At 36.3% G+C, this 12,486-nt stretch overlaps 1 protein-coding gene across 4 annotated transcripts in view; it reads right to left on the bottom strand.

Moving 5' to 3' along the window:
- Zmym4 (zinc finger MYM-type containing 4) overlaps positions 1-12,486 on the bottom strand; it is a 112,679-nt gene that overhangs the window by 32,968 nt on the left and 67,225 nt on the right. For all 4 annotated transcript variants that reach the window (XM_042677431.1, XM_042677437.1, XM_042677425.1 and 1 more), the window contains 11 exons: positions 11,860-12,034; positions 11,536-11,748; positions 9,554-9,704; positions 9,005-9,120; positions 8,339-8,617; positions 8,033-8,183; positions 6,951-7,123; positions 5,537-5,690; positions 3,279-3,419; positions 2,906-2,943; positions 1,280-1,424 (listed from right to left, as the gene is read on the bottom strand). In XM_042677431.1, coding sequence (XP_042533365.1) covers positions 1,280-1,424; positions 2,906-2,943; positions 3,279-3,419; positions 5,537-5,690; positions 6,951-7,123; positions 8,033-8,183; positions 8,339-8,617; positions 9,005-9,120; positions 9,554-9,704; positions 11,536-11,748; positions 11,860-12,034 — 1,736 coding nt within the window. The remainder of the gene's footprint in view (positions 1-1,279; positions 1,425-2,905; positions 2,944-3,278; positions 3,420-5,536; positions 5,691-6,950; positions 7,124-8,032; positions 8,184-8,338; positions 8,618-9,004; positions 9,121-9,553; positions 9,705-11,535; positions 11,749-11,859; positions 12,035-12,486) is intronic.

The following is a 12,486-nucleotide window of genomic DNA, read 5'->3' as shown; positions in this document are numbered from 1 at the left end:
TGCAATCCTAGCTACACAAGAGGCTGAAATCTGTAGGATCACAGTTTGAAGCCTAGGCAGTAAAGTCCACTAGATTCCATATCCAAAATAACCACCAGAAAGTCCTCAAGGTGTGGCTGAAGTGTTAGAACACCAGCTATTAACAAAAAATAACTCAGTATGACCCCCAAATAATTCGTATGTCTATTATGTTTGAGAAGCACTAGCCTACAGGATAACCCTATATCTAGGGATCTAGGATTCTCTTCTGTCTAAACTTTTGAGACCTATGGATGGAAAGCATGAGGAGCTATCCAGAGCCATTTCCAAATGAAACAAACAAAACAGTCAAAAACTACTAAAAAAAAAAAAAAAAAAGAATTTGGAATTTTCCTAAATATACATAGCAAATAAAGAACACTGCAAAACAAACTCAATCGATGTTTTTAAGAGTAGTATGTCTATGGCATTTCAGCCACTACCTGCTCTAACACCCAAGCTTAGCTCAGCTTCACCTGACAAAAGCTTCACTCTGAGTAGTTGTAGCAGGGGAAAATGGGCCTCTATCCTCTCCACTGACAATCAAGGATAACGAACACAAAAATTTTTTACCAGAAGTTAAACTTCTGGAGAGTGTGACTAAGAGGCTAGGAACAATCTACCACCTAGCTACCACCACAGGATGGAAGCTCTACCCTAGAAAAGGCAGGCCAGCTCATTCGTGGGATAGAATTTCCACACCAAGAAAGGCCAGCTAAGAAGACAAAAGGTTATCATCCTCCCCAACATCTAGCAAAGTGAAAGCAATTCATAAGTAAGTTCTGAAATGCTCCCTAAGGCAAAAGATTTTTTTTTTAGACAATGTGAAGGTATAGGGATATAGCATGTGTGAAGTCCTAATTTGGACACAGGCAACAGAATGCAAAGAGCTAAGGAGCGGGGACAAAATGTTGAATTGTTCAAATTTAAGGGCCCTTTGGAAAATAGCACCTCTTAATTAACAGCCTGCCTCCATTACATTAAAGCTTCTGCCTATTCCACACGATTGCAGTCATTAATAAGGGAATTAAATCTGCTCACAATATGGTACTATTAATTAACTTTCTTCTCTTTGGTCTACCTTGTTAGGTCTCAGATAAGTAGAATACCTTACTCACACAGATGCTACAGGAACTAAATTGAACCATGCAAAGAAACAACCAAACATATTATAAAGTAAACAATGTGTGCTCAATGTAAGCAGATCCCACATTCCTCCCCGCTTCCACCCCCCCAAAAAAAGCAAGCCCAAGGAACATACCTGTCTGACATTCTTTGTTTTGGGTATGTGGTTTACATGAAGTGGCTTTAGTCTGTGTGATGGGCTTGCATAATAAAGCTTTATTCTTCAAAAGCCTTGGCGTTTGGGAAGGTGGCAATTTCAAGGCATCTGTTTGGGTACTTGCCTAGTAAAAAAATTAAGTCAGAATCCTAAGAGTTTTTCAAAATATATCATTAATTATAAGAAACAGTATACTTTTAAAAGAAATACTGCATTGGAATCTCACAGATGAAACAAACATGTAAGAAATATAGTACTCCTGAAATATTAATGGTGATTGATAAAAAAATGGTTATTTTCATAACCATTTACTGACAATATATTTAGGTACTACTTCTGTTTATTAGGAAAAATGTTAATCTTATTTTAACACATTGTTGATCAGTAACAATAGTGACTGAGTTTAAAATGAGAACTATTATTTTTTGATTGAAATAAAGAAGTAACAGAATCAGTAATAGAGACCTAGAAATAATAGAATCATTTGAGATTATTTAAGTAATTTGAAGGGCCAGGATATGACCAGTATAGAGCACTTGCCTAACATGCAAAGTGCTGCGTGCAATCACCAGGAAAACACACACACACACAATGAAAAAGTTATCCCAGAGACCAGGAAACATCTTAGAAATGTCATTATTCTAGTCAGGAGTTTTGTTCATTACTTATTTTTTCATTTATTTAATAATGAAAATTATTAACAAATGAAAAAATACACTGGTTTTTATACCATGATCTGCATTAAAGAAAGTTTTACAAATATTTTATTCACAATATCCACTGAAATCACATTTTAGAATTTCATTCACAATTTAAATATATTATAAATTATACAAAAAGTTGAAAAGGTAAAATGCCTAAGTTCTGTACAATTCAATTCTTTGTTTTTATGGTTGGTTGTGGGACTTGAATTCTGGGCTTGGGCGCTGTCGCTCAGATCTTCAGCTCAAGGCTAGTACATGAGCCACAGCGCCACTTTCAGTTTTCTGGTGGTTAATTGGAGATAAGTCTCACAGACTTGCCAGGGCCGGCTTTGAACCACGATCCTCAGATCTCAGCCTCCTGCAGCTAGGATTACAGGCATGAGCCACCAGCGCCCAGCCTGTACAATTTAATTCTATATAATTTTGAAAACACCTTCAATAACTACAAATAGGTACCCAAGTACTTACAGAAATTAAAGTATATGAGACCTAATTAAGAAATCCTAGCTGGTGCTGATGGCTCATACCTACAATCCTAACTACTCAGGAGGCTGAGATCTGATGATGGTGGTTCAAAGCCATCTGGATAGGAAAGTCCATGAGACCCTTATCCCTAATAAACTACTCAAAAAAGCCAGAAGCGACACTGTGACTCAGGTGGTAGAGTGCTCACCTTAAGCAAAAGAAGCTCAGGGACAGTGCCCAGGCCCAGAGTTCAAGCCCCAGGACTGGCAAAAAACAAATAACAAAAAAAAAAGAAATCCTATTTTTGAATAAAGAGCAACAAGCTTATGAAGTTTATTTTTTATAATAAAGGAGAGCAAATTAGCTCAGATGACATGCAGTACATAAAAATACAGAAAATACAGAGTCAATACCAATTAAAATAGTAAAAACTTACATCCCCAATGATTTTTGCTGTTACTGTTGGAACTGCACCTTGATATAAATGAAAAGGTAAATTCAGTATCTTTTAAAGTTATCTAAACATTAGTATTAAAGCTGATCCTCAGTCTAAAATCACAATGTTTCCTACTATCTTACATGTTCTATTTTCATCAATTCAATGAAATAAACTAGCAGAACATAGGAAAAATAAAGGAGATGACTCTTCAAAGCCATGGCATACCACAGCTAGCTGCATTCCTAACATGAATGTCTCAAACATGAAAATGGCCATCCATGGCAAAAAGGTACAGTATTTAATTCATAATAGTTAACTCACAGTATCTAACTCAAAAAGGCAAGATGAACACTTCCAAATTATACTGTACCTTGTAAGACACTGTTAGAATTTGCTGTGGGCTGAGCAGCAGGAGCACTTGCCAATGACACCACATTAGCTATGACTGGTGTAGAATCTTTTCTGAGAGATGGGGGTCCTGCAGAAGCAGCTTGAGCCATGGAAATATTTGCTGATTAAAAAACAAAAATAAAGAAACCTCATATAATTGACATCTTGTATAGAAACCAGTGTCTCCAGAGTGTTAAGCAATGCTTTCAAAAATGATTGATTTTTTTTTCACTTGAGTTTTGGGGGGGTTGTTTTCATTTTTGTTTTTGATGCAGGTACTGAACTCACAGCTTGAATGCTGTCCCTTAGCTTTTTCTCAACTCTACCAGTTGAGCCAATAACTCCATTTGTGCCTTTTTTGCTTGTTAATTGAAGAGGCTCAGACTTTTCTGCCAGGACTGACTTCAAACTGCAATCCACAGATCTCAGCCTACTAAGTAGCTAAGACTACATTAATGAGCTGCTGATGCCCAGCTAATTATTAGCTTTTAATTTGTTCATCTTCTATGTTCTTTATCTTTGTATAAAAATGCTACAGTCCCGCTTAAAGCTGACAAAAATACCAACATAATGTGCACCAATAGAAATCAGAGTAGGAGCTAGGAGGTGGCTTGGTGGTAGAGTGCTTGCCTAGCATGCATGAAGCCCTGGGTTCAATTCCTTAGTACCACATACACAGAAAAAGCCAGAAGTGGTACTGTGGCACAAAGTGGTAGAGCACTAGCCTTGAGTATAAGAGCTCAGGGACAGTGCCAAGGCCCTGAGTTCAAGCCCCATAACCCGCAAAAAAAAAAAAAAAAAATCGAAGAGTAGCCAGATCTCAGTGAGTTTCGCCTGTAAATAAATCCTAGCTACTCAGGAGGCTGATATCTAAGGATCTCAGTTTGAAGCCAGATGGGCAAGAAAGTCCATGAGACTCTTTTTTTTTTTTTTTTTTGTGGGTCGTGGGGCTTGAACTCTGGGCCTGGGCGCTGTCCCTCAGCTCTTCAGCTCAAGGCAAGCGCTCTACCACTTGAGCTACAGCGCCACTTCCGGTTTTCTGGTGGTTTATTGGAGATAGGAGTCTCATGGTCTCTCCTGCCCGGGCTGGCTTTGAACCGCGATCCTCAGATCTCAGCCTCCTGAGTAGCTAGGATTACAGGCGTGAGCCACCAGCCCCCGGCCATGAGACTCTTATCTTCAATAAACTACCAAAATAAAACCAGAAGTGGAACTGTGGCTCAAGTGGTAGAGCACTAGCCTTGAGCAAAAGAAGCTCAGAGACAACAACCAGATCCTGAATTTGAGCTTCAGGACTACTCCCCCCACTCCAAAAAAAAAAAATCAAAGAGTAGATTTAATGGACTTTTAAAAGGTTTCTTAACATGCCTTGACATTTTAAAGGATTTAAGTTTTTAAAATAGGCTCTTACAGTTCTTACTTCTAGTTATAAAGATACTAAAATTATTCTAACTTTTAAGATAGTACTAGATTTATATTTGCTAAGTTTCTGAGATTAAATTTCATCCAGCTATTCATCCATCCATCTATCCATCCATTGCCTAGACCAGCCTCCACCTTGCCACCCTCCTACCACAACAGGATTACAGATATGCTAGTCATCCCACCTGTCTGTATTGGTAGATTTAAAAAGCCACATGATTTACTGTTTGACTTTTGATATAAGAAGTTTGAGATGTTTTTTAAAGGAACCCACAGTGCATGGGTGTTTGTGTAGTTACAAAACAGTGTAATACAGCTGGGCAATGGTGGCTCACGCCTGTAATCCTAACCACTCAGGAGGCTTAGATCTGATGGTCGCAGTTCAAAGCCTGCCCAGGCAGGAATGGCTGTGAGACTCTTATCTTCAATTAACCACCAGAAAACCAGAAATGGAACTGTGGCTCAAAGTGGTAACCTACCTTGACCAGATAAGCTCAGGGACCGTGCCTTGTCCCTGAGTTCAAGTCCCATTATCAACAAAACTAAAAAAGATGAATACATAAATACAAAGTAGTATCATCCCAAAGAAAACATTGCTAGTTTGGTTGATTCAATATGCACAGAAAGCTATAAAAATGTGACCCATTTACCTACTATTAAGGTGTTTAACAAAAGCATCTAAATGAAATGCCATTTGAACATAATGGGCTTTACATCTTATAAAATTGACAATTATTCAAATATTCTAATATGTAGAAGAAAAGTAGTTCCTGGCATTGACCAGTGACTACATTCACTACATGGTTTAAATCTTACCCGCATTGTTGCTCTGTGAGGGTGGGTCACATACAGTTTGCTGATGGCAGAACATCAAGATACAAAGCAGATTACAGAAATGTTTTATTTCCCCTCGCCATTTCAAGGATTCGCTGAGTTTACCTTGTCGTTTACAACCATCACATTTGGCCATCTATAACAGAAGCAGGACATAGTGAAGAAGAAACTAATTATCTGTCTTGGGAATGGCAGAATAAAAGGGAGCACATGTAACAATAGAAGAGATTAAATTTAAAAACAGAAATTTAAAAATGAAAGGCTGACTACCCTTTAGTTTATCCTATTTATTTACTACTAATGATTTTATTCTAAATCATTACAGACCAAGACATATTCTAGATACTCCAATTGATGGCAAATACCAAAGTGAAGTTTGCTTAATATCAAACATCCCTCATTCTTTTTTTTTTTTTTTTTTGCCAGTCCTGGGGCTTGAGCTCAAGAGCCTGGGCATTTTTCCTGAGCTTCTTTTGCTCAAGGCTATCACTCTACCGGTTGAGACACAATGCCACTTCTGGCTTTTTCTGTTTATGTGGTACTGAGGAATCAAATCTAGGACTTCATGCATGCTAGGCAAGCACTCTACCATTAAGCTACACTCTCAGCCCCAATCCCTCATTCTTCACTAGACAAATTCATCCTATTTAAATAAATCAGTAAAATGGTAATTTAAGGTATTTTAATATCTTTAACCTGGTATGTGGCTGGGCATTGGTGGCTCACATCTATAATCCTAGCTACTCAGGAGGCTGAAATGATGATTGAAGTTCAAAGCCATCCATGAGACTCTCATCTCCAATTAATCACCAGAAAACAGGAAGTAGAGGTATGGCTCAAAGTGGTAGAGCACTAACCTTGAGCAAAAGAGCTCAGGGACAGCACAGAGGCCCTGAATTCAAACCCCACAAACCACCAACAACAACATCAAAAACAACCAACTTGATGTCTCTTATGAAAATTAAAGGCAAAAGGACTAAAACTTCAGCCGGGCGCTGGTGGCTCACGCCTGTAATCCTAGCTACTCAGGAGGCTGAGATCTGAGGATCGCGGTTCAAAGCCAGCCCGGGCAGGAAAGACCGTGAGACTCCTATCTCCAATAAACCACCAGAAAACCAGAAGTGGCGCTGTAGCTCAAGTGGTAGAGCGCTCGCCTTGAGCTGAAGAGCTGAGGGACAGTGCCCAGGCCCAGAGTTCAAGCCCCACGACCGACAAAAAAAAAAAGGACTAAAATTTCAATGTCATTAAAAGCTTCCTAAATCTATGTAACTCCTAGAGAACATAAAATACTTAATATTTAAAAGTTTGAAATCATTGCTTTCATGGTATATGAAATTTAAAAAGACAGTAATTTTGGCTGCATCTCCAAAATCTTAGAAATGTGAATTTTATTCACCTGATAGAACAAAACTGTGTATTTGGACATGCATTCTTCACCACAGAAGTCTTCCAGCTTTCCTCCCAAGTTATTCTGTATTAATTTGGGAGAAGTCTGTAAACAGTAACTGCACATTTTACAATGAGTTCCCCAACGTTTTCCCAAGTCATGTTTATAAAGCAATTTGCAACCTAAAAATCAGAAAAAATGAAATTAACATTTGGGGAATATTACCTATATTTTTTATTTAATTGGTCTAGAACAAGGTTTTCACACTTATTTCCTGATAATACCAGGTCAAGAGATCAATTTAGAGGATCAAACCTAGGATTGTTTTTAATAATAAAAACAAAATATAAAATATTGCACTATCATATATAAGTATCCTAACTTCATCAAATTTTTATTTAGGTATGTGAAAATATGTTGAGTCACAATGTAAAATGAATTGGGAGGGAGATGTACTGATGTCTCAACTCAGGGCCCTGTGCTTGCTAGATAAGCAGCTACAACTTGAATCACACCTCCAGTCTTAATATATTAAAATTCCTTGTATCATCAAAAGGTTTGAAAACCACTGGTCTGGAAGGATAATATTGGGCAGTTTTAGAATCAAACAGAGCATTTTAAACATAAAATACTTATCTAAGTAAATAAAACACCCCTCTGTACACTATTTTTACAATAAAAAACTTATTTAAAAAATAATCTACTTCATGTTGATGTGCACAGTCAAACCATTTTACAATCAGAAATATACTGTTTCAAACAACAGAAGTATAAACTTAGGGTGCCACTAGAACTTAAGGACTTATATATCTATAATTAAATACAGGACCTAAGATCTTTTCCTTCTCCACCAATTGAATGTTAAATGCTTTTCATATCTTTCCATTATACTTTGAAAATCTTTTACTTCATTTATCTATTTAAATATGAAGGAATAGATAAAAAAAGAATTGTGTGTCAACAAATTAAAGACTTTGGGAAAACTAATAGGAATAAATTAGATACACTCATATAGTAATGTAACTTAAAACATCAACTATTTTAAAACAACCAACATGCTCAGTAGGTTAGCTTATCTTCTGTCTTTTTACCTTCACTACAGAATGACTTGTCAGCACCTGAGAATCGCACAGTCTCCTTTACAATTTTCTCAATTTTACAATATTCACACATTGCCATTACATTATTTATTTTCTTATATTCATCAGAACAATTCTTGCCACAGAACTGAAACATTTTACCCTGCAAAGAAATATCAAGTATTAATTAAACATCTCATTTACCTTAATGAAATTTTATCCTTCTTACTTTCAAAACAAATAGTATCATTTTCAGAGACAGAAAGCTAAAACAGACACAGTTATACTTAAACCCTTTATAATAAATCTGTACTTTACCTTATAATCAAGAAGTTCTGGCTTTGTGGCAAAAAGACGGTTACAGTGTTGACACCTGAGTTTCACAACACTCCGTGCAAACCCAACATGCTGGGATTGGGCAGCAAGGCGCTGGAGGCCAGCGGCTGCAGAGCTGCTGAGGGAGGAGGGAGAGACAGCAGAGGTGTTGTTACTGCCTCCTGCCGACACCGTTGAACCTGAGGGGATGCTCACAATTACTTGGCCTTGAGACAAGGGCACTACTGAAGAATTCATACCAGTTGGTTTATTGAACAAATTCTGAAAAAAAATGAAACAACAACAAAACAAAATTCAGTCATTTGTTTAAACAAATGAGAACTGTGTGCCCACATAGTGCTAGGCAAACATTAATGAGCAGGTTAAATTTTCTGCCTTTCAGCAGCTTATGAATGAATGGGGTTTATGTCCAAAAAAAAAAAAAAAAAAAGTTTAAAACCATTGTTCTCCCATAGATAATCTGGGTTCTAATAGTACTATTTTATTTATAGAAGGCAGTTAGCTGACATGCCTCCAAATACAGGATGAACTAAGATACTAAGGACTGAAACAGAAGCTAAGGCAATCCAGGAACTAGCAAACACCAGGCTTGCTTACTACACTAGAGTAACTCACTGAAGAACACGACGAAGTCTCCTAAAGCCATACCTGGAAAGCAGCCACACAGCTATAGCTACAGAAGTTTCGTATGCTTCCATCTGACATGGCTAGATGATACTGAGGGATTGCTGACGTCTTACAACTGTTACACTGAACTTGTACACCTTAGCAAATGAAAACAACATGTAATGAGTTATGCATACAATCCCATAATGATTTAAATATTTTATAATATACAAAGTTCAAAGGCCAGGTTAAGTTACAGGACTGAAACTAAACTCAATCATTATACATAAAACAAAAAATAACATTATTGAAAAAATTAAAAGTAGTCACAATTTACCTGAAACTATAAAATAAATAAATCTTAAATAAATAAGGTGTAGATAAAGAAAACACATTAAAGAAACTGTATGAAATTATTTTGGTAAGGGAAAAATTCACAATATATAAGCAAGCAAAGAAACAAGTAACCACTTTAATGTGATATTTTATAACAAAAATTTGAAGTATCCTAACTTTTTCCTGGAAATAAATTAAATTTTACAAAAAGCTGTGCCATCCTATACATTTTATAGTTTATGAAAGTAGTACTACCTGCAGAAGTAACCATTTTAACTCTGTAAGCAGATAAGCAATTAACAGAACAAAAAAGTTCTGTCTTCCCCAAGCTATTGGTATTTTCAATCATTTCTGCAGAAGATCTCAATGATTTGCAAAGTGCACAAGGTGTAATTTTGGCTGATTTCTGTTAAGAGAATAAAACATCATATGTTTTTATTAAATTCATAGTAAATGCATAATTCTGTGAAGTGTGTATACTTAACACTGCTGAAATATTGTTTGTTATTATCTACAGTGCTGGGGACAAATTCCAGAGCCATGCATGAAATACTAATTTTTTTCTTATTCATGAAATATTTTAAATCAGTGGTTTTCGAGATTTCATAGTTATAGTCCTCTCAGTTACAAATTTTACAAAGTGACCCTGTATTCACATGAGATTTTGAATTTCTGTATTACAATATGTATTAATTTGAAAAGTTTCATAGGAAAATATAGCTGATGATATAGTGTGTGATATACTTTTAACAGTTTCCACTATACTATATTACCAAGTAATACTTGCTATAATCTAGCAATTAATTTCAGGATTTATTATTAATTGGTTTAAAGCATGGGTTCTGAAACATTACAGTGTATTTGTGTGTGCTGATACAGGGGCTTGAATTCAGGACCTAGGCACTGTTCCTTAGGATTTTTGCTCAAGGCTAGCATTCTACCACTTGAGTTACAGCTCTACTTCTGGCTTTTTATTGGACAAGAAGAATGTCACACTTCCCTGCCCAAGATGGCTTCGATCCTCAGATCTCACTCAGCTTCCTGAGTAGCTAGGATTACAGGTGTGAGCCAACAGCTCTTGGCCACTAAAAATTCACTTTTTAAAAAGGATACACAATTGCACTCAAATATGGAGCCACTGTAAAATCTTAAATGTAAAAGGTACTTGCTATTGCTTAGAGCTTAACAATTTTTAATTTACTTTTCTCATTTTCCTTAAGTAACTGCACAAAGAGTTTTCTTCCAATTCAACATGCCCATCTGTGAGTACCATGCATCTTCATCAATGTCAACTCTTCCATTGCTCTCCCCTATCTCTCCCAACCCTGCCCAAGTTCGGTTTACCAATTTCAAAATCAACATTTGATCATCTACTAACAAAACATAAGCCTAAGGGCCAGCCAACTATTTAAAGACAACCAACACAGTTAACTCAAATTACCCTCTGCAAAACTCATCAATTCATGAAATGGTATTTAACACTCATCTATTTTTCCTAGTTTATGAAGAAAAGGAAAATCCCTTTAAAAAGTAATATTAACATTTTTTAAAAATAATTCTTCTCCCTTTTTTGTATGGTGCTGGAGAATCTGAAGTGTCATGCTTTTGAGGGAAGCATTCTGCTAACAGAACCACTCCCTAAGACAAACTTTTATTTTCTGATTTGCAATTTAAATTACTACAAGAATACATATACAATTTGGACTTTTCTTTGTCAGATAAAAAGTATATATGCAAATTCCAACATGTTCCAAACTTAGAAAGCTGTAATACCAAAGGATAAGATTGGTTATCTGGAAAATGTATTACATTTCTTCATAGCTTTTTTTTATTTGGAAATTATTAATAAAAATAATGAGCCAAAGGCTGGCGATGGTGATACACACCTGTAATCTTAGCCCTCAGGCACCTTAAGCATTAGAATCTCAAGTTCAAGGTCAATCTAGGTTACATTACAAGACCTTCTCTTTAAAAAAAGCACACTAAAGTATGAATCAAATCTGAAATAAAGTTACATCCTAAAAACATGAATTTCTAATAAATGAACAGAAACTGGCACTTATATAAAATTATTACAGAAAAATTGGCACATATTCATTTGGGAAACGCTACTTATATGAAAAGAAGCAAGCAATAATCTCTTAACATTTTTAACAATTATTTCAAAAATTATTTCCACCAGAAAGCTTATAGATTCCTCTCAAAGATGAATACTAGAGTTAAATACAGTCAAGTACCTGCTTGTACGCTGTGACACACATTGAACTACAAAACTTCTTAGACTGTCCCTCTATCTGAAGCATGTGGCACTGTCCTGAGCCACTGTAACAGTAACCTCCACAATTCTCACAACAGTTCATAGTGAGGTTGTTAGCCGAGCGAAACTTAGAGAAGCAGGCATCACTGCAAAGTTTATGTACCACATTCTGGTAATTAACTTCATGTCGAATCTAGGAATTAAAAAGCAACATACAAGTAGTAAGCAGAGACCATCAAAGGCTGTTCTTTGAGCACAGCACTGGATTCACCTCCTCCCCCAATAAAATAAAAAGGCAACTTACAACGGCATTCTTCTGACACATGCTGCATTTGGTGGAAATGCTGTTTGTATTTATGGTAACAATAGGTTTTTTTTTCAGTTCATATGTTGACAAACATGACTGACTACAGAAATCTTTACTGGTGGTGGTATTTTCAAACTGGGCACTGATCACATCCTTTGGATTTAAAATGTCTCTAAAAATAATAAGAGATAAAATAAGCCACAGTATAATCCTTTTGTGTATGTATATGGTTTTAAAATAACCAAATAAAATATAATGAAAGGGCATTGAAATTTAAATTTTGAAACCTCGGTTGTCTTAATTTGATCTTTCATTACTTTTTATTTTTTTATTTGGTTCCGGTCGTGGGGCCTGAACTCTGGGCCTGGGCGCTGTCCCTCAGCTCTTCAGCTCAAGGCTAGTGCTCTACCACTTGAGCCACAGCGCCACTTCCGGCTTTTTTCTTTTTGCTTATGTGGTGCTGAGGAATCGAAACCAGGGCCTCATGCATGCAAGGCAAGTGCTCTACCACTGAGTCACCTTCCCAGCCCTTTAATTACTTTTTAATAAAGTAGAACTAATATGCCAACTATTTCATAGAACTGTTGTTGAGATTTTACTATGTCTCAAAGGTTAAAAAGAAGT

The sequence above is a fragment of the Dipodomys spectabilis genome, unplaced genomic scaffold (genome assembly GCF_019054845.1).
Source record: "Dipodomys spectabilis isolate Male_0828 unplaced genomic scaffold, ASM1905484v1 ptg000002l, whole genome shotgun sequence".
NCBI classification, from domain to species: Eukaryota; Metazoa; Chordata; class Mammalia; order Rodentia; family Heteromyidae; genus Dipodomys; species Dipodomys spectabilis.
Note: the sequence above shows the minus strand (reverse complement) of the source record. Positions and strands in the feature narration are given on the sequence as shown.